The sequence below is a fragment of the Molossus molossus genome, unplaced genomic scaffold, assembly GCF_014108415.1.
Source record: "Molossus molossus isolate mMolMol1 unplaced genomic scaffold, mMolMol1.p scaffold_m16_p_10, whole genome shotgun sequence".
In the NCBI taxonomy this organism is placed as follows: domain Eukaryota; kingdom Metazoa; phylum Chordata; class Mammalia; order Chiroptera; family Molossidae; genus Molossus; species Molossus molossus.
The window spans coordinates 6,375,542-6,396,019 of record NW_023425345.1 but is presented as its reverse complement, the minus strand read 5'-3'; the positions used below and the strand labels follow the sequence as shown (position 1 = coordinate 6,396,019).

At 56.8% G+C, this 20,478-nt stretch overlaps 1 protein-coding gene across 2 annotated transcripts; it reads left to right on the top strand.

Moving 5' to 3' along the window:
• The first annotated feature begins 1,006 nt into the window (after positions 1–1,006).
• NCF4 (neutrophil cytosolic factor 4) lies at positions 1,007–20,245 on the top strand. Of its 2 annotated transcripts, none has more exons than XM_036252893.1 (10): positions 1,007–1,229; positions 6,174–6,258; positions 6,619–6,772; positions 9,482–9,552; positions 12,414–12,541; positions 13,226–13,283; positions 13,845–13,943; positions 17,531–17,661; positions 17,923–17,988; positions 19,367–20,245. In XM_036252893.1, the coding sequence occupies exons 1-10, from the start codon at positions 1,198–1,200 to the stop codon at positions 19,560–19,562; spliced, it is 1,020 nt and encodes a 339-aa protein (XP_036108786.1). In that variant the 5' UTR covers positions 1,007–1,197; the 3' UTR covers positions 19,563–20,245. The 2 variants fall into 2 exon arrangements, with proteins under 2 accessions (XP_036108786.1, XP_036108785.1); XM_036252892.1 differs by having other exon boundaries at positions 12,411–12,541.
• The last annotated feature ends 233 nt before the right edge of the window (positions 20,246–20,478 follow it).

Here is a 20,478-nt window from a genome sequence, read left to right as displayed (position 1 = left end):
GACGCGCCCCGTTCCTTCCCAAACATCCGGGAGCACCTGCCCTGTGCCGGCACCGGGCAGCCGGCCGGGAAGGCAGAGGCGACCCAAACACGCACAGTACGGATGGCAGCCGGTCCGGCCGCTCCGACGTGGAAGTACACGGGCCTGGGAGAGGCCATTCCGGGGAGGCCTTCTCTCCGGGTAGGGCCAGGAGCCCTCAAGGAGGCGGGGAAGAGCGTGCCAGCTGAGGAACAGCACGCGCCACGGCCTGAGGGCGGGTCTCTTGGAGAATTCTAGAAGTGGAGCGGAGGCCAGCGTGGGGAGACAGCCTGGGAGGCCGGGGAAGCCAGCAGGAACTTCAGAGCTTCGGAGGGACGCGGGGCGGGGAGTCGGACTCCTCCCGGGCAGGGTGAGCAGCTGGAGCGCTCGGCAGAGAAGGGGGATCCGGTGTGACAGGCGCCTCGCTCCGGTTGGCAGCCCTGCAGAGACGCTTGGCTGGGCCGGGCCTGCGTAGGCCCGAGGATCTAGGAATGAGGAAATCATAGCCCAGAGCTCCAGGGGAAGGGGAAGACAGAGGCATAAACAAACCTCTGCACTCCAGTATGGCAGAGGAGCCTGTGAGCACTAACTCTGTCGGGGTAACCGGGAAGGCTTCCTGAAGGAGGTGGCATTTCAGCTGGGCTTGAGGGATGGCAGGCATGGTAGAAGCCAGCACTCCAGGCCTAGGGAGCCACCTAGGCAATGGCTGAGCAGTGAGGGCGCACAGATTGGGTTTGAAGCCAGAGGATGAGGCGTGGCCCCCAAGGTCACGAGGCCCCTTGGTGGCTAAGCCAGCACTGACACCCCATCTTGGATGAAACGGGGCTCTCTGATGCCCACCTGAGGCCTGGCATCATGTGCTGGCATTGAGGAAGTGCCCAGAGCACCCAAGTCAGTGGACTCCTGCAAACCTGGCATCGGAGGGTGTGCTTTTCCCCAACTGCAGTGCAGCTCAGAGAGGGGGAAGAGGAAGTCTGGGCCACCGGCTAGACCCAGAGAGCTTGAAGGAGGGCCCCTCTAGAGCTGAGAGAAGGGGGCGGGGCCTCCCAAAGGCGGTTCCTGAGGACTCCTGGGACCACAGCCCAGTTGCAGGGTGGCTAGAGGGAAGTGAGAGGCCAACTCAGCCTGGGCCCGGCCGGGAGAGACCCTCCGTCCCCCGCTCCCCGACCACTGACAGCCATGGCTGCGGCCCAGCAGCTGCGGGCTGAGAGGTGAGTGTGGGGCTGCTACCCTCCCTGGGCTGCCACACTCTTCCCAGCAGGCCTTGGGGACAGAGGCCGGCCCTTCAGCAGCCCCTTACTAATATAAATAGTTGAAAGGCTGGAGTTGAGTCAGAACCCCAATTCTGGGAAATGCAGACTCTCTGAACTGTTTTAAGGAAACTAGGTTTCGGTTCACCTCCCTCAAGCACGGATGAAGGCCCGGGGCTCAGAGATGGGCGGCGACTTTCCCAGGGCGACACAAGAGTGGGCGGCAGTCTGGATGGGGACTCAGGTGGTCTGGGTCCCAGGCTGGCTCACTGCTCCGCACTGTGGTCAGCGATGGCTCTTCATCTTTTGTGCAAACAGAATATGAGATCTGGCTTGTTCTCCCTCAGGGCTTGGCTCGAGTGTCACTTCCTCCAAGAAGCCTTCCCCGACTGCCCCCTCAGTGTTCTTTAACCCCTTGCCCTGTCTCCTGTTTCTGTACAGTCCTTATATGACTGTAACAATCTTCTCGACTCATTTCCTTGTTTTCTTTATCCCTGGCTCCCCCGGTAGAGGCACGTTTGATGAGGCGACAGTGCTGGTCTCTTCTGATCGCTGCTGGATCCCTAGGAGGCAGCACGATGCTGCTATGAGCGAAGAGCTCAGTAGATGCTGCTGAATGAATGAATGAATGAATGAGCAAACCTTTGAGTTGGAAAACGCCCTTAGCTCCTTCTGGTCCAATCCTGTCATGGCACAGATGAGAAACTGAGGCCCACGGAGGATGGAGACCTTCCTGGGGGCACGGGAGTGAGTGGCGAGTCCTGGGCTGGGAGCACAGCCTCGCCAGGGCCCAGCAGCATTTTCTGGATGTTTTCTCAGCAGCCAGGCCTGTGCTCCAAGCTGTGGGAGGCCTGAGGGCCCGGGGCTCGGCCCTGTTTTTAAGGATTGGAACAGCAGTGTGTAACTGTGAGGGGGTGACTCTGAGGGTCGCCGGGATGGGTCCAGCTGGCCGGGCCCAGGTGGGATCGGCCTGGAGATGGAAGCTGGGGTAGGATTTGCAGGGTTTGAGCGGCAGAGGAAGGCAGGCCTGTCTGCGTGTGTGGAGGGCGGGGCAGGAGAAGCCAGTGTTTACCTGACGAATCAAGAATGGCCTTGGTGAGCCAAGAGGCTGGGGCTGAGGGCTCTGGGGTGAGGTCACCCCTCTAGTTTCCAGTCCCTCTTCCCCATCAGTTCTCACAGGAGACGGCCTGACACGCAAACCCGAACCCTCAGGGAACAGCTGTGTTGGGGCTCTTGGCACTTGCTGTTTCTCAGGGCTGTGGGTCAGAGAGATGCCTTCAAGGGCCGGCCCGGCGACTGTGGGTCCCTCCCTCCCACTCCCAGCCCCTTTTCAGCTGCTCTTGGCCTCAGAGGAGGAGGCTACCTTCTCCAGCCCTTCATGGGGCTCCAGAGCCAGGTCCTGGGGTCACTGACCTCCCTGCCCCTCAGAGGCCTTATTTGGAAGTGGGCCTGTGCGTGTTCTGCTTGAGGTCAAGGCAGAGCATCAGGACGTCCTCAGACCCGCGCTGTCCGAGGATGGAAAGGACGAGGCGAGGCAGTGAGCTAGGTTTTGCACACCTGCTGTGTGCAGGAACCACACAACTCGAACCAGCTGCCGCCCAAGAGTCTTTCCAACCTCCAGCCTGCCTGTCCAGGCTCCCGCGTGGACTGGACATAAACACTGTGTGTGAGCCCTGGGCATCCTGGCCCAGGGGGCTCTGAGTTGACTTCAGCTCTGAGGGGTCTTGGCTGAAGTCTCCAGGGGAGCGGTGATTTTAGGGGGACCTGCAGTCAGATTGCTGCACCCCTGCCCTGCCCAGGAGCAGCCAGGCTACTCAGCGGGCAGCCAGACCATCCCCACACTGCCCACCAGGGGACTTGCTAAAGCACAGGTGGTGGCCCTTGTTGAGCGCCTACTGTGCGCCTGGTGCAGTCAGGTGCTGGGGACGCCGTGGGCAAGGTCCCTGCTCTCGTGGGGGTTCTTGAGCTGTGCTTGTTCCAGTGGGACCTCCCGATTACATGCATCTATGGTCCCCATTTTATAGAGGGGGAGGAGCCAAAGTGCAGAGAGGAGACTTCCCAAGGTCCCTGCTGGCGACCGCATAGGTCATCTGATGCCCTCCCATCAGGGCAGCTCGTCACCCCCACAAGGCACAAGGGCCCTTCGTGAGCGGGCCTGCTGGTCTCACGGTGGAATTCAGTATTTCCCTTGCCTGTCTTCCTGTGGCCAGCTTCTCTTTGTTTGTCCTGCTGGTCAAGGAGGGCTTCTGGGAAGAAGAAGCCAGTCTGAGCGAGTCTGGCCCCCATCCGTGCACAGAACCCCTGCTCTTCTCTCTGACAGACGTGACCCCCATCCTAGAGGCGTCTGCTCGCCAAACTCTCTTGCCTGCTGCACACGGATTCTCCGCGCGACTGGACCAATGGCCAGGCTCCTGCTGCCGCTCAAAACTCCGGTGCTTTTCCTTATAACATCTATGCCCAGAGAAATTCTGTCACTGCTTAGGGACCAGGTCCTCCACTGGCCCTGAGGCCCAGCAGGCAGAGGCCATGTCCTAGTGCGCTAGGAGCAGGGTCCGAGCTACTGGAGGGTGCTCACAGGGTTTGCTCTGAGTATTCCTGCAGCTGGGAACCTGAGGCTGGGATTTACCTAAGTCCATGCTTCAAACCAGGGACAGCCCAGCCTCTCAGCTTGCGGGGGCAAGTTTGCTAACCTGTCCGTGCCTCAGTTTCCTTTCTGTAACAAGGTGACACTGTCTTAAGAAACAGCTGTGGGCTGTGACCCAACCTGCCCGATTTCCTGCTCAGGGTATTTGCATCCCTCTGGCTCCTTCCTGCTCCACCCCGTCTCCCTGCAGAGGCAACGCACAGCCTCAGGGGAGAACGCGGAGGAGGAAGCTTCCCCCCCGGGTGTCACCATAGGGGCGTGTGTGGAAAGTGAGTGGGGAGGTTGCCAGTGGCTACCAAGTCAATCCGGGAGTGGTGGGGATTTCCTGTGCTGCCCACTGCCACCCAGAGTCCCAGCCTCTGCGTCCCAGTAGCCTGAGATCCCGAGGTCACAGGGGAACCAGCAGACGCGGGGGTGGGGTGTGCAGACTTTGGAACAGTTTTCTCCTGAAGTCCTGGTCAGCTCTGACACTTTGGAAGGGCTGCCCCTGCCCCAGCTCCCACCCTGTTCCCTCATTGCTACAATAGAGTCATTATTGCTGCCAGTTTCCTCATCTGTGCGCCAGTGGCTGGACTCGGAGACCTCTTCCGTTTCCTCGGCTGTCTGTCCTCTCTGCCTCCGCTGGGCCCTCTCAGCCCCTTCCTCTGCCCTCTGCTCTCTCTGGGGGCCGGAACCAGCCACGGGCAGATGGTTCTGACTGCTGCAGCCGAGAGGCCCCCAACCCAGCTCCGGAGCCAGCTCTCGCCGGGCTTGAGCTGGTGCCCCAGGAGGCCTCTCAAATGAGCATGCCTGGGACTGAGTCCATCGGCTCTGCCCCCCTCCCACCCATCCTGGACAGAAGATGGGTGGCGTGTGGGGGTCACTGCTGACAGTGCGGTTTCTTCCACCTCCACGTCCAAACAGGCCCCGAACCCTGCTGGTCATAATTCTGGAATGACTGGCAAATGGGTGGTATGACTATTGGAAATGCGTAAGGCTGCAGGGGACAGAGGAGCCGGCAGTAGCTTAAACAAATGGGTTACTTTTTTTTACATAGCAGGAAGTCCAGATGTTCACAGCTGTTTCCGCAGCTCGGAGAGTTCAGGACTAGCCGCCCAGAGAGTCCTTTGGTCTTCCTCATATTTTTGTCTCATGGAAGCAATGCAGCTGCTGCAGGTCCAGATGTCACACTTGCCTTCCAGGCAGGCAGAGGGGAGAAGGGGAGGAGACCGTGCTGGCCTTTTCCATCTCTCTGGCTCAGGAAAGCAAACACTCTCGGACAGGCCTCTTGCACAGATTCCCCCTTAGGTCTCGTTGGCCCAGACTGGTCCCACAGCTGCTCCTGACTGCAAGAGAGGCCAGGAAACAGGAATGGGATCTTTACCTTTGTCGCAGCCCAATCAGGGCTTGTCACCGTGGAGCTAGGCACATTGTCACCCTGAACAAAGTGGGAGCCTGATTAGCAGGAAGGAACCGGGGACACAACACATGAAACGGTGTCTGTCTGTCAAGAGTGGCATCCCATTTCTGTCCTCCCGCGACCCTCACTGTCACATCATCCGCAGCTGGAGCACTTGGGAGCCTCCCAGAGCTATTCCGTTCCTTCCGGTCTCCGCCTCCTTCCTTCTCCACGCAGCTGCCTGCGTTGGCCTCATAAAGCCAGGATCAGATTGTGTTTTCACTCCCCTCCAGAGCCTTGCGTGGCTCCCTATTGCCTCCAGACTTCCTCAGCTCGGCGCTGGACCTCCGCCGCCTGGCTTCCCCTACCCATTCCGTCTCCGATCACATCGGCCTCCAGCCGCCGCTGACCTGGGCTCACTCCTCAGACTTCGGGACCTTAGCAGATGCCATTCTCTCTGTCCAAACCCTCCCCTCAGGTCCCACCTGGTGGATTCCAGGTCTTTCTAGATCTGGCTCAAATGTCACCTTCTCTGTGACAGTTCCCCAACCTGGGCATAATTGGCCATTTTCTCTGTGGGGCATGTGTGACTTTGCTCTGTGACCCGGGGCGGAGAGCAGGGTCTGGTGCAGGGTCGGGTGCGCTGCTCCTGGGTGGTCACGCAGCCGCAAAGTGACCCGCTGGACTGCAGCGCCGCGGTCCATGGCCCCGGCTCCAGACGCCTTTGCCCTGGAGGCCTGGTCTGCTGTTGGCCTGGCCTGGGAAGGCGGTTGAATGAGGAGTGCCGGCCACCGGGCTCCTCTGCACACCGCCTCACTCCCCATGGGCCCACCGGACAGATCGGGGCGATGACCGGGCTTCCTCTTCCTCCCGCCTCCCTCAGTGACTTCGAACAGCTTCCCGATGATGTCGCCATCTCAGCCAACATCGCCGACATCGAGGAGAAGAGGGGCTTCACCAGCCACTTCGTAAGAGAGACCCCTGGCCCTTCGCCCGCTAACCTCTGTAGCTCCAGCCCCCCATCTCTCAGCCTCTACCCCGCGGCTCTCAGCAGGGTGATTCTGCCCTCCAGGGGAGCGCCCGGCAGTCACCACTCTCAGGCATTTTTGGATTATTACCACTTGGGGTGGGGGTGCTACTGGCATCCAGCGGGTGGAGGCCAGGGGTGCTGCCCAATAGGCCACAGTGCACAGGACAGCCCTGCAGCAAAGACTTACCTGACCCCAAATGTTATTCTGAGGTTGAGAAACCCTGCTCCAACCCTAGGACCTCTGAACTTCCCCCATCTGCCTGGTCCCCGGAGTCCTACCCCCTGGCCTCTGTCCTAGGTTTTTGTCATCGAGGTGAAAACGAAAGGGGGATCCAAGTACTTGATCTACCGCCGCTACCGCCAGTTCTACGCCTTGCAGAGCAAGCTGGAGGAGCGCTACGGGCCAGAGAATAAGTCCAGCCCCTTCGTCTGCAGCCTGCCCACCCTCCCAGGTAGGCGGGGCCCGGTCCTGCTGCACCTGCAGCCTGCCCACCCTCCCAGGTAGGCGGGGCCCGGTCCTGCTGCACCTGCAGCCTGCCCACCCTCCCAGGTAGGCGGGGCCCGGTCCTGCTGCACCTGCAGCCTGCCCACCCTCCCAGGTAGGCGGGGCCCGGTCCTGCTGCACCTGCAGCCTGCCCACCCTCCCAGGTAGGCGGGGCCCGGTCCTGCTGCACCTGCAGCCTGCCCACCCTCCCAGGTAGGCGGGGCCCGGTCCTGCTGCGTGCAGAGGTGGGCCCTGACCCAGGACAGATCGCAGCCATAGGCTCCCTTCCAGCTCCACTGACACTGCTCCGTGGCTGTTTTACCCACAGGAAAGCGTTCACTGAGTCCATGCCTCCAGCTCCCGGCCTATAGCCCTAGACTTTCTATGCTCTGAGACCTTCATGGCTTCAGACATCCAACAGTGACCGTGGCCGTGGTGTGGAGCACATGGGTCAGGACTTCTGTGTCTCCCAGTTAAACACACAGACTCGTCTTCCAGCCCTGCCTGCAGCCCCTCCAGGAGAACTGCCCTCCAGCTGTGCAGCCCTGCTCCTGCAGTGCCATGGCTCCCCTCCTCCCCTGCTCAGCTTCTGGGCGGTCCCCTCACCCTTTGCCTCCTGGCCTTCCTCCCCAACTGGAACCTAACCTGCACCTTAGACAGGTCCAAACCTCCAACTTCTCAGCTCTTGCCCGCTTGAACCCTGCGAGAAATATCCCCACCCACATGGTCCGGGGTACCCTCCATGCCCTGCAGGCTGCATGCCAGCAAGTATCCGCCAAAGACAGAGCCCTTCCCGCTCTTCCCTCCTTCGAGCTCACCCACCCCGACTAGCTCTTACTTTCTCCCTGTCTTTGCGATGCCCGTGGTTCTGCCCACCCAGCTCCAGGAGTGGAAGCCGCCCGGGCCCCTGGATTCCCCTTTCCTCCTTTGGAACTGCATTTGCTTGTGCCTGCCTCCTGCTCGGGGCTGCAGAGGAAGGGTATCTCCGGCTCTCAGCCAGCGCCTCCTTGTCTCACCTGACCCGTGTCCCTGTGGTCCTTGTACACTCGCCTTACTTATGTCTCTGCTCAAGTCTGCACAGGCACAGTCCTCTTCCATCGCTACACAAACAAGTGCCCTGAGTAAGCCCTCTTGTGACAATCCTCCTCAAGCCCTAAGAGTCCTCAAGAGTCTCCTTTTCTTCCTTGTACAATGAACCTTTGCTTACTATTTCCCCTTCTCTTCTCTCATCTGCTGCTGTGGTTTCAGCTCTCATGGCCCTACTGAATCCCCCTCGGGTGGTGGCCTGTGGCCTGTTAACTCTGACTTCAGTGGACAGGAACACATCGCAGGCCCCACTGAATGCCCCTTGAGGTTGCAATCTCTCTTGGCCTGCCAGGGGTCAGCACAACACAATGAACTACAAGCACACACTGGTAGGAGTGAGGGGAACATAGCAAGGGAGCAAATGCTCCAGATCTCTGGATGCAGCCCGATTTATTTGCAGATTAGTTTCCCAAGTTACATTTGGATTTATGTAAGTTATTTTCTTGAGATGGCATCTCTACAAACCATATAGCCGAGCCTTGTCTCTCACTTTTTGCTTTTTATGGCAGAAAGAGACTTCAAAGCTAAAAAATAACAAACCCAGCCATGCCTGGGCATATGGCCCGTTATCCTCACTAGGTGATCTTCCGACCCGTTGTCATGCAAACCGTATCTCACTCATGTAAATGGAGCATTCAGAAGTGCTCAAGGTGGTTTTCTTGCCTGCAGTCAAACTTGTCTGTCCACACACAGTTTGATCCTAGGCTGGCCAGGTTGTGAGAATGCATATCACAAGGTTACAAATTGCTCATCCACCAACCCCCCATCCCTACAAGGGCGATGGCCTGTGGCCTGTTAACTCTGACTTTGGTGGACACGGACACATCTCAGGTCGCATTTTTATTGTTTTGCCTCCTCTTCCAGGAAGCTCTCCAAACTGCTGTGGCACCAGCATCTTCCAGTTCCCTTTCTACTTCACCAGCTGCTCCTCCAATGTCTCCTGATAGGTCCCTGGCTGCCTTCTGGGGTGGGGGTGGGAGTCTCTGGGTAGACAGTCCTACTGTGGCCCTGCCTGAGGCTCCTGGAGAGGATGTTTGTCTCTGGTCAGCCAGTGTCACCCACCCCTAAGCCCCCAGTTTTGCTTTTGAAGAGTAATTTATTCATCCACTCAACACATATTTGTTAATTTGGGTAATATTCTAGACCCATGATTCTTAATCCTGGTGGCCTATTGGAAGTCACTCAAGATTTAAAATATCCTAATGCCCAGGTCCCAGCCCCAGGGATTCTGACTCAGTTGCTTTGGGGTGAGTCAACACAAGGAGATTACTGATGCTCCTTGGGTGACTTGAATGTGCAGCCAAGGATGAGAACCACTCTCCTAGGGGATGGGAGCACAGCCCTGAGCAAAGCAAAGATCCTGTTCTCTTGGAACTAAGAATCCCGGGTGCACGCGTGTGTGGTGGGGCAGTTAGGCAACACATACACAAAACAAAGAAAGCATTCGCTGGTGACACTACAACTCAGAGAACGGAAATTGGATGGTGGGACGGTAGAGTGGCCACTTCAGCGCCGCGGGGAGATGAGGGGAGGAGCCCAGAGACCACATCCTTGGGCTGGGCTCTCAGAACAGCTCTGTGCTTTTCCTCAGCCAAAGTCTACATGGGTGTGAAGCAAGAGATTGCTGAGATGCGGATACCTGCCCTCAACGCGTACATGAAGGTACCAGTGGGGCCACGCCACCGGGCACCCGGGAGGCCAAGGGGTGGAGCCCAGGTGCCATCTCTGAACATGGCCTTGGGAACTGGGGCTGGTTCTCTGGCTGTGACGGACCACATCATTAATCCTTAAAGGCCTGGCCTTCAGGGTCCCAGGGGTGGGGCTGTAGCAAGAGCCATGGAGAAGGTGCCTGGAGCCACACTTTGAATTGACAAATGCAGTGTCCGTGCCAGGCGTTCCGATACACAGGTGAATAGGCCGGTACCTGCCTCCAAGGTCTCGCTGCCCAGTGGAATATGGTCGGGTGGGTCATGAAATCCCAAAGAAGCTTGGCCTCTGTAACAGGGGCGTAACGGACCAGGGCCCCAGCATCTCTCACACGGCGCCTTTGTGCAAACTGGAGAAAGGGCCCCTTGCCTGGGCACAGGCTGGCTATTAGTTGCGTTCACCGGCCTTGGCTGGGTGCCCTTGTTTATTCTTCAACCTGTAAATTATCTGCATCCCTGGAAGATGGGAGAGACAGAAGGAGGAGCATTTTAAAGGCAGAGACCAGGCTGGCCAGGAAAGGCCTTTCATCAAACAGAGTGAGGCTCATGTGGTAGTGAGCACCCTGTCACTAGAGGCATACAAGCCATGGCTTGATGGCAACTTTAGGAAACTGGAGAAGGAAGCCCTCCTCATAGCCCAGAGGCATGCTCACAGACAGGAGGGCTCACCCTTCTACTCTCACGGCTGAAAAGCACTGAGCCAGGAGTCTCTTCAGTCCTTGCTCTGCCGGTGACTGTCTTGGTGACTTGGGGCAAGTTGCCCATCCTCTCTGGGCCTTGGTTTACCCTTATGAAATGGGCAATACCTCCAGTTCTCTGGTCTCACAGGAGTGGTGTTGGGATCCACTGAGAAAGGACACGAAAGTGCTTTGGAAACTGTGAACCTGTTTCCAGAAGGCAAGAGATCAGGACTCCTAGTGGAACGAGGGGGTAGGAGACGTGCAGAGGAGCTGGGAGGGGGGAGTAGGTGGCCTGCCTGCCCTCTCTGGTGACTGCAGGAACCAGCAGTGGCGGCATCTACCCTCAAGGGGGCGCTGTGACAGCTGCTCCTTCAGGGTGGCTGGAAGGCCCGCCCTCCTCTGAGAGTGGGAGGGAGGGTGTGCTCTGGAGAGAGGAGAAGAGACCTCAGAGCCGGGGCTCCTCATCCCACACCTGGTCTTAACAACCAGCAGCCTGGAGGATCCCTGCTCTGCCTGCCTGTGCCCACTTTGATTCCTCGAAGCCCAGAGCTCAATCAGTGCAGGGACCTCTGCTATGGTAACCCTGTTGTGCTTGCACACCTACAGAGACAGGAAGCTCACCACCACGCTCCCCTGACCCAGGCTGCTCGTCCCATTGTTGGGTAGCTATTGGAAAAGCCTGATTCCCTCCACACACTGGCCTCACCTTTGTCCTGATGAAGGGCATGGGTCATGTGATAATGCCAACGGCCTGGAGCTTTGTGGACCACTTTGACTAGCAACAGAGAAGCATTTGGAACACATTTGGAGGAAAAATGAACAGGCTTATCTAATTCCCTCAGTAACTTGTGAGTTAGGTACTATTATCCTTATTTTAAAATGAGGCACAGAAAGGCACAGTCACTCCCTCAGTGTCACAGAGCAGTGTAGGTAGGAAGGATAGGATGGGAACTCCCATCTCTGAGATTCTAGGGTGTGCTCTTACCCACTGTGCTATGTAGTAATAAAAATAACAGTAACAATGGTGAGGTCTCATTTGGACCGGTCACTCGCTAGATGCCTGATGCAGTTCTAAGTGTCGTACACATACTCATTTATTTAATCCTTACACAATCTCACGACAGAGGTACTGTTATCATCCCCATTTTATTAATGAACCTGTGGAGGCCCAGGGTCACCAAGCCGAGTGGCAGAGCTGGGATTGGATCCCAGGGGCGGCCTGGCTCAGCGTCTGTGCGCCTAGACCTAACTCTGGGCTGCCCCCCAGCCCTCCCCTAGGACAGCTGTCTTTCTTGGGCTCTGCATTCCCAGCTCCTGGCCCCTCCCATCCTGCTGCCTCCGTGGGATTCTCTGGGGAGGTCTGGGTTCTGGGTGCCTGTGGGGCTTCAGCACGCAGAGCTGGGCACAGTGCCCCTGGGGGCCTGTGTGGTGTACGGCTGAGGGAGGGACCCATGCAGTGTGCATCTTGGAGGTGACCCTGCCACGTCTGGGTCCTCACGCCACGTGGTCTTCACCCTGCGGTGGTAGAAGCAGCCTCAGATCTAGTGAGAGTCCTGACCCCACTGTTTCCCAGCTCCCCCAACTGGGCCAGGCACTTTCCTTCTCGGAGCCTCAGTTTCCCCAATTGTGATAAGCGATAAAGTATAAGAAGTGTTGTTAACTTGGGTTATTTGGGGATTCATCCCCCACTATTGTCTCATTTTGAGCTAAGGAATGTGCTCTGGTGGCAGATGGCCCTGGATGCGCCAGCTTTGTCACTTGCTAGGCTGTGTGGCCTTGGGTAGGTCCTGTCACCTTCTGGCCCTAACTCTCGGCTTCTGGTGAGATGGAGTGAGGTCACACGGGGTGGCCCTCAGTGCACTGCCTGGACAGTCACCACCATGTCATGTTACCTGACATCACCTTTTTGGTCTTTTCCAAATGAACTTTCCTCAAGCCCGTTGGCTCGCTTCGGACCTCGAACCCGGGAGCAGAGCTGGCAAAATACCACCTTAGCCTATTGAAACTGTCAAAATACGTCTTGTTGCTGTTTCCAGCAGGGAGGAGAGGGGTCCCGCGTGGGGCTGAGGGATGGAGCGCTGGGCGAGACCTTTCTGATGACCACCCTCCCGTCCCGCCCCGTCCTCTCGCCCAGCAGAGCCTGCTCAGCCTGCCCATCTGGGTGCTGATGGACGAGGACGTCCGGATCTTCTTCTATCAGTCGCCCTACGACTCCGAGCAGGTGCCCCAGGCGCTCCGCCGGCTGCGCCCACGCACCCGGAAGGTGTAAGTGAGGGATCCCCGTCCTCCCACCCACTGAAGCCAAAGGCCACTTCCTTCCAACCGGGTGCTCTATGCCCCGTTCCCTGGAGGCAGGGAAGAAACAGAGACCAGTTTCATCCGCAGAACATCGTCACTGGAAATCCGAGCCGCTGAAACAGTTCTGGGTTCCAAAGGCGAGGTTGCTGCTGCTGCGGTTCCAGGGGTAGTGCTCCTCCCTCCGCCCTCCAGCCAGACCTCTGGTGTCCTCCGGTGCCTGCCATCTCCCTGTCACCCAGACAGGCACAGGCCGAACGCAGCCCTGCCGCATGGCCGCCCTGGGCCCCGAGCAGGGCGCGTCCCCTCGCCAAGCCTGTGTCCTCAGTTGACACATTAGAACAATGACATGACTTCAGAGGTCGGGTGTGGGGAGTAGAAGAAAGAACCAAGGTGACATGTCTGGAAAGCTAGGGCACTAAGTGGCTGTGTCCCCCTCCCCACCTCCTTTCTCAGCCTCTGTTTCCTGGTCCACAGAGGGAGCTCCGTCTCTCCTCCAGTGGCCTCCAGAATGGGGGTGCGTGTGGTGACCACAGGAGCAAGTGCACCTGCTTTTGAACATCCCCTCTCTCCCGCCCTCCCACCTCTGGCCCGGAAGCAGAGGGCTGGGCGGAGATAACCGGAGGGCTGACAGCCCCTCTTCTCTCTCCACAGCAAGAGCGAGTCCCCACAAGGTGCGGGCTTAGACCGCTTGGCAGCTCCCAGAGCAGAGGTACCCGGCGCCTGCCCTTCCCACCGCGCTGCTGGGCCGGGCTTGTGTCTAGGATGGGGCTGGGGGCTGCTGGGAGGAAGGGCCACAGCCTCAGCCATGGACACTGAGGACCTCAGCTCAGCCGAGAGGGGGACATGAGAAGTACACAGAGGCAGAAGAGAATGTGCCCACCCATCACTCATGACTCCCTGAGGACACACACATAAAAATGTGCATTGCAGAACCAGTGCGGTGAGGGCCTGGGCGGGAGGGCTAAGGGGGCAGGAGCCCATACAGGCCTGGGGGGGGGGGGTTGTGCAGGGAAGGTGCTAGATCCAAGGAGACTGGCTTCTTCCTTCCCATGCTCATCACACCTGTGTAAGGAACAACCACTCTGGAGCCAGGGAGACCTGGGTTCTAATCCGGGCTCCTTCCATAACTAGCGGAGTGGCCTTAAGCAAGTCACTCATTCTCCATGAGCCTCAGTTTCCTCTCCTGTTAAGTGGGACATCAAAGTAAGCGCTTTAGTAGGAACTCGGTGAATGTCGCCGTCCTCCTGCCTCACTCCACTCTTCGCCCCAGGCCCTGTTTGACTTCACTGGGAACAGCAAACTAGAGCTGAATTTCAAAGCTGGAGACGTGATCTTCCTTCTCAGTCGGATCAACAAAGACTGGCTGGAGGTGAGGATGGAAGTGAGGGTGGAGGTGAGATTAGAAGTGAAGATGGAGGTGAGGATGGGGGTGAGGATGGAGGTGAGGGTGGAGGTGAGGATGGAGGTGAGGATGGGGGTGAGGATGGAAGTGAGGGTGGAGGTGAGATTAGAAGTGAAGATGGAGGTGAGGATGGGGGTGAGGGTGGAGGTGAGGGTGGAGGTGAGGGTGGAGGTGAGGAGATGGAGGTGAGGATGGGGGTGAGGGTGGAGGTGAGGGTGGAGGTGAGGGTGGAGGTGAGGAGATGGAGGTGAGGATGGGGGTGAGGGTGGAGGTGAGGGTGGAGGTGAGGGTGGAGATGAGGAGATGGAGGTGAGGATGGGGGTGAGGGTGGAGGTGAGGGTGGAGGTGAGGATGGGGGTGAGGATGGGGGTGAGGGTGGAGGTGAGGGTGGAGGTGAGGATGGGGGTGAGGATGGGGGTGAGGATGGAGGTGAGGGTGGAGGTGAGGGTGGAGGTGAGGAGATGGAGGTGAGGATGGGGGTGAGGGTGGAGGTGAGGGTGGAGGTGAGGATGGGGGTGAGGATGGGGATGAGGATGGAGGTGAGGGTGGAGGTGAGGGTGGAGGTGAGGATGGAGGTGAGGGTGGAGGTGAGGGTGGAGGTGAGGATGGAGGTGAGGATGGGGGTGAGGGTGGGGGTGAGGGTGGAGGTGAGGGTGGAGGTGAGGGTGGAGGTGAGGATGGGGGTGAGGGTGGGGGTGAGGGTGGAGGTGAGGGTGGAGGTGAGGGTGGGGGTGAGGGTGGAGGTGAGGGTGGAGGTGAGGATGGGGGTGAGGGTGGAGGTGAGGGTGGAGGTGAGGATGGGGGTGAGGGTGGGGGTGAGGGTGGAGGTGAGGATGGGGGTGAGGATGGAGGTGAGGGTGGAGGTGAGGGTGGAGGTGAGGGTGGAGGTGAGGGTGGAGGTGAGGAGATGGAGGTGAGGATGGGGGTGAGGGTGGAGGTGAGGGTGGAGGTGAGGGTGGGGGTGAGGGTGGGGGTGAGGGTGGAGGTGAGGATGGAGGTGAGGGTGGAGGTGAGGGTGGAAATGAGGGTGGAGGTGATGATGGGGGTGAGGGTGGAGGTGAGGGTGGGGGTGAGGGTGGAGGTGAGGGTGGAGGTGAGAATGGAGGTGGAGGTGAAGGTGAGATGGTTTGGGGGCTGGTGAGAGGATCAGAGAAGAGGAGTCGAGGAAACCCCAGAGAAGAGACGCAATCTGAGGATAGTTCTGGAGATCTGGGCAGGGGCGTGGGGAGAGGCCAAGGGATTATAACCACCAGGGAGACAGGTGATCATGGAGCCGACACTTGCCTTAGTTCTGTCTGACTCCCAGAAATGGTTGCTCTAGGCAAGTCAGTTAACCCGCCGAGTTTAATTTTTTGGTTTATCACAGGGTTTCTTAGCTACAGCTCTATTGATGTTGAGGCCAGATAGTTCTTTGCTGCAGGCTGTCCTGTGCATTGTAGGCGCTTTAGCAACATCCTTGGTTTCTACGCACTGGATGCCAGTCGCACCCCTCCAGTTGCAACAATCAAATACGTCTGCAGATCTCTGGGAGGCAAACCCCTCCCTGAGCCACGCTGGTCTGTCACCTGGAATAACACTATGGACGCGGCAGGCAGCAAGAAAAGATAACAGCGAAGGGCTGGAGCTCTGGAGTCCGCCTGGCCGGCGTCACGTCCTTGTTGTTTTTAAGTAGCTCTGTGACCTTGCCAAACTTGCTCAACCCCGTGGTTTCCTTTTCTGTAACTTGAAGCAATGCCATAGTTTCTTCAGAGGTTCCTGGAAGAGCTCAGCGGGGCGTAGCTGCCAGGGCTTGGTCCGCGGAGAGCCTGGTGCGTGGCTCCGGCTGGTGCCATGGCTGATGAGAGCGTCAAAGGGGACTCTGGAGCCAGGGCCTGTCTCGGTCATGGCTTTGTCTCCGCACGCAGCAAGTGTGGCCCATACATGGGCTCACAGTGACTCTGCGTGGAAACAGGAGGTCACCGAGAGGGAGGCACTGACCCAGTGCCAGCCTTTTGTATTAGGTTCTGTTGTTCTTTTTCTTAAATCCTCACCCGAGGATATACTTTTCTACTTATCTTCAGACAGAGCAGGAGGGAGAGAGAGAAACATTGATGTGAGAAAGACACATCGATTGTCTGCCTCCCACACGACCCCGACCAGGGCTGGGGATCGAAATGCAACCCAGATACGTGCCCTTGTCTGGAATCGAACCCGAGACTCTTTGGTCCGCCGCTCCAACCGCTGAGCCAAAGCGGCCAGGGTGGCTCTGTTGTTCTTAAATAAGATTTCTTTCTCTCCGGCTCTGGGTGGCCGTGTCGGAAGGAGGTTGTGGACTAGGTCCCAAGGGGAACACCGAGGACAGGGGAGGGTCCCCAGCATGGAAGGCTGGAGATGAGCAAGAACCATCAGTCTCGCCGACTCGGCACTTTTGATTTTACCCCGTCCTGGAACCGTTAGGTCTTCATCAGCTCTGAGAGCTGGGTGCTGTGGGCCGTTCTCCAGAAACAGGAAATGTTGGCCGACTTCTTGTCTTCTGGAAAGTCCTTTCTGTCAGCGTGCGGGCCAACTTCTGGCCTTGGGTTGCGGGGAGAACCAGGGAGAAGCGAGGAGACTACTTTGAGCGTCAGTTCGCACATCTGTGAAACGGGACATAAACGCGATGTCTTCCGTAGGCTGGGGAAGGCTAAGGCCACGTGTGCAAACCCAGGCGTGGCAGGGTCTGGCCTGCAGTGTAGGCGAGAGGCCTGGCCGGAGAGGGGGATTTCTGGCCGGAGAGTCTAAACCAGGTGTTTGGCGGTATCTGTGGAATGAGTGAATGAATGAGTGGGAACCACCCTGCTTCTCCCTCCCCTCTTCTGTTTTCCACCTTCACACCCACCGCCCTCTGACTCATCACAAAGTGCACCCCTTTACCTGCACTTCGGCACGTCCCATTATAGCGGCAGGTCCATCAGGAGGGCGAGGACGTTCATTTGGTCTGAGTGCCCAGGGTCCGCCACATACCTGGTGCTCGAGAAATCTTTGAATAAATGAATGAATGAGTGAATGAATGAATGAGTGAATGAATGAATGAGTGAACGATTGAATGAGTGAATGAAAGATGATAGCTAAGCCCTGGCCAGTTTGGCTCAGCGGTTAGAGCGTCGGCTCACAGACCGGAGAGTCCTAGGTTCGGTTCCCACTAAGGGCACGTACCCCTTAGTGCAGTTTGTCCCCAGCCCCAGGTGGGGTTGTGTGGGTGGCAACCACTTGATGCGTCTCTCTCATGTCGATGTTTCTCTCTCTCTCTCTCCCTATCTGAAGATAAATGAAAAAAAAAAAAAAATCTTCTGGTGAGGATAAAAAAAAAAAAAAGATGATAGCTGACTTTCAGATAAATTCAGATCTCGACTGATTCTAAAATGAAACTCTTCTTGGGTGTATAGCTTGGTGACCTTGGTCACTTCTCCTCCCTCCACATAAGGGAACTCAAGCCTCGTCTACCTTTCCCGGTCATGATAAAAGAACCGGAGGTCCCGAGACGGTGGCCCTGCGGCCTTTCTTCGCGCTGACAGCAGCCCTCTTCCCCTCCCCAGGGCACCGTCCGGGGCACCACAGGCATCTTCCCACGGTCCTTCGTGAAGATCCTCAAGGACTTCCCCGAGGAAGATGACCCCACCAACTGGCTGCGCTGCTACTACTATGAGGACACCATCAGCACCATCAAGTTCGTGGCCTGTGGGAGGGCCCTGTCCACCCTCCCTGCCCATGCCCTCTCCCATCTCCATATCACATTGTGGAACACGAGGCCCACGTCAGTACTTATGCTGCCCCCCCACACACACTGAAAGCCTGCAGTGGCCCCCGCTGCCCTCCAGATAAGCCAGAGGCCCTAACAAGAGGTCAGGGTCCATCACGGCCTGGCCAGCCTCGTTCCCATGCCCCTCTTCCGGCTAATGCCCCTCACTGGTGCCTGTTGTGCCCGCAGGGACATCGCAGTGGAGGAAGACCTCAGCAGCACTCCACTGTACAAGGACCTGCTGGAGCTCATGAGGTGAGGGTTGGGTGGGAGGACGGGGGGCACGTGCCCTGGAGGCGCGATCGGAAGGAGGGGCACAGTGCATTACGACGCCACCTGCATCTGTTTTGCCTTCTCGTTTTATGCACAGCCCAGTCCTGCAGGGTGGGTGTCAGCCCCGGGTTAGAATGAGTGGGAGGCTGCAGAATGGTTAAGGGGCTTGGCTGAGGCCAGTTTGTGAGTGTGAATTTGCAGCTGGAGCTAAAGTCTCTTTAGGTAACAACCTTGGATTTGAATCCTTCACCATCAGGGAACCACCACTTCCCAAGATCCAAATTAGTTAGGGGCAATTATTTTACAGAATGTGAACAGCGTTGTTACCTTCCCGACTATAAAAGCAACACCTGTCATTGTTTTTAAAATTGTCAGAAATCACAGAAAGTTATACACAAGTGACATCGCTTCCTATTTTTACTCCTTTCATTATCTGCTGCGCTGTCAGATTTCGTCAGCGCGCACTCCACCCCACCCCTGCATGATTGTCACTTTAACTGGCTGCACCGTATCACGCTATGGGTGTTCCTGAACTAACGTGGCCGTTCCCTTTGATTGACCTTTTAAGTTGTCCTCCAGTCTTTTTATTACCATAATAATATTGTGATCACACATTGAGTGACTTGCCCAGTTATTTCCTTAGGATGATTTTCCAGAAGTGGAATTTGGGGATCAAAGTATTTGCAAGTCAGTTAGGTTTTTGACCCATTTTGTCGAATTACCCGCAGAAAGGTTAGATGGCTCTTTCCTTGGACCAGCAGTCAGACTGCCCGCCCACCTGTGCCCCACGTGGGTAGTCCCGGCCCTCCACAGCTTCACTCGGGGGCCTCTCGGGCCTGTATCCTGCACCTGGCCAAACCCACGCCTCTTCCCCAGGACAGTTCTTAAGTGTTCAACTCGTTTATACCCAAGACACATCAGGCTGTGCCACTAATTTAATGTGAAAGTCCCTTCCCCCGTGGCTCTCAGTTTCTCCATCTGAGCAGGTAATAAGTCCTATGTCAAGCTCTGACTTCTTTTTTTCTTTAAAAAATTTTTTTTATTATTCTTAGAGAGAGGAAGAGAGAGGGAGGGAGAGAGAGAACTATCGATGAGAGAGAACATTGATTGGCTGCCTCCTGCATGCCGCCCACTGGGGATCAGGCCCACAACCTGGACATGTGCCCTGACCGGGAATCAAACCGGCGACCAACTGGTGCATGGGTTGACACCCAACCACTGAGCCACACCGGCTGGGCGAGCTCTAACTTCTTTTGATTTGTAGGTCCCGGCCCTGAAACTCCCCCTGCCCCACCCTCTGCCCCTAGGCTTGGACTTAAGGCTGCTGGACCGTTCATTCACCCTGATCTTTCCCACCCAGGCGGGAGTTCCAGAGGGAGGACATCACCTTAAATTACCGGGATGCGGATGGGGACCTGGTTCGGCTGCTCTCGGATGAGGATGTGAGGCTCATGGTGAAGCAGGCCCGAACTCTGCCGTCCCGGAATCATCTCTTCCCCTGGAAGCTACACATCACCCAGAAAGATAACTACATGGTCTACAACACCGTCCCCTGAGCTGATGTGTCCCTGGGGCACTGAGGGGACACCTGAAACAACTTCCATTTAAGAAAAATTAAACAGACTTTGCCACGTCTGTTCACACAAATCCAGTTGTTTGGCTTCTAACATGTTGCCTGACCAGATTCACGGAGGGATCCAGCTGCTGCAAAGCTACTAGAGCCCAGATAGGACACTCTCTTCAAAGAGGGGTGAGCCTCACAAGAGGCACTGGGTTCTCCAATGACCTCCCTCTCTAGCCTCCCACCCATGGCCAGAGCTGGAGCTAGAATTCATTTGGCCCCATTTTGCGATTGTTCTGGAATGCAGAGGCAATGCTGTTAGAATACTGAGCCTTGGAGAGGCCGTGAGGTGGGAGGCTGGGGCTCCTGTGCAAAGTCATGACCTTGGGGCTGAGGGGTGAGGTGATTCTGAGACAGTAGCATCTCTGGGTCCAAGCAGAAGCAGAAAAGAGTCCCCCCTGGAGTAAAGTGTCCCCAGTTTAGGATGACAAGAGTCATTCAGATTAAGATCAAGCAAAAGGTTTATTGTTAAAAATCAACAAATCTCTGTGAGTGAGAATAGACAGTGACAACAAACGATGGCTTTGGAGTCCCAGGGACTATGGATTATTGAACTACATGACTAAATTGTTTAAAGAAATAAAGAATAACATCATAACAATGAACAAGCTAAAGAGAATGGTTAGGCAAATTTACAAAAGAAAGATAGAATATATATACACATATGTGTGTGTGTGTGTGAATACTTATACATATGTATAGATATATGTATGTGTGTGTAAACCTGTTGAAACAGAAAACTCAGTAGATGAGTTAGATAGTATATTACACACATGTGGAGAAAAAAACTGGTGAATTTGAAGATAAAACAAAAAAACTTACCCAAAATATAGCACAAAGAGACAAGTAGT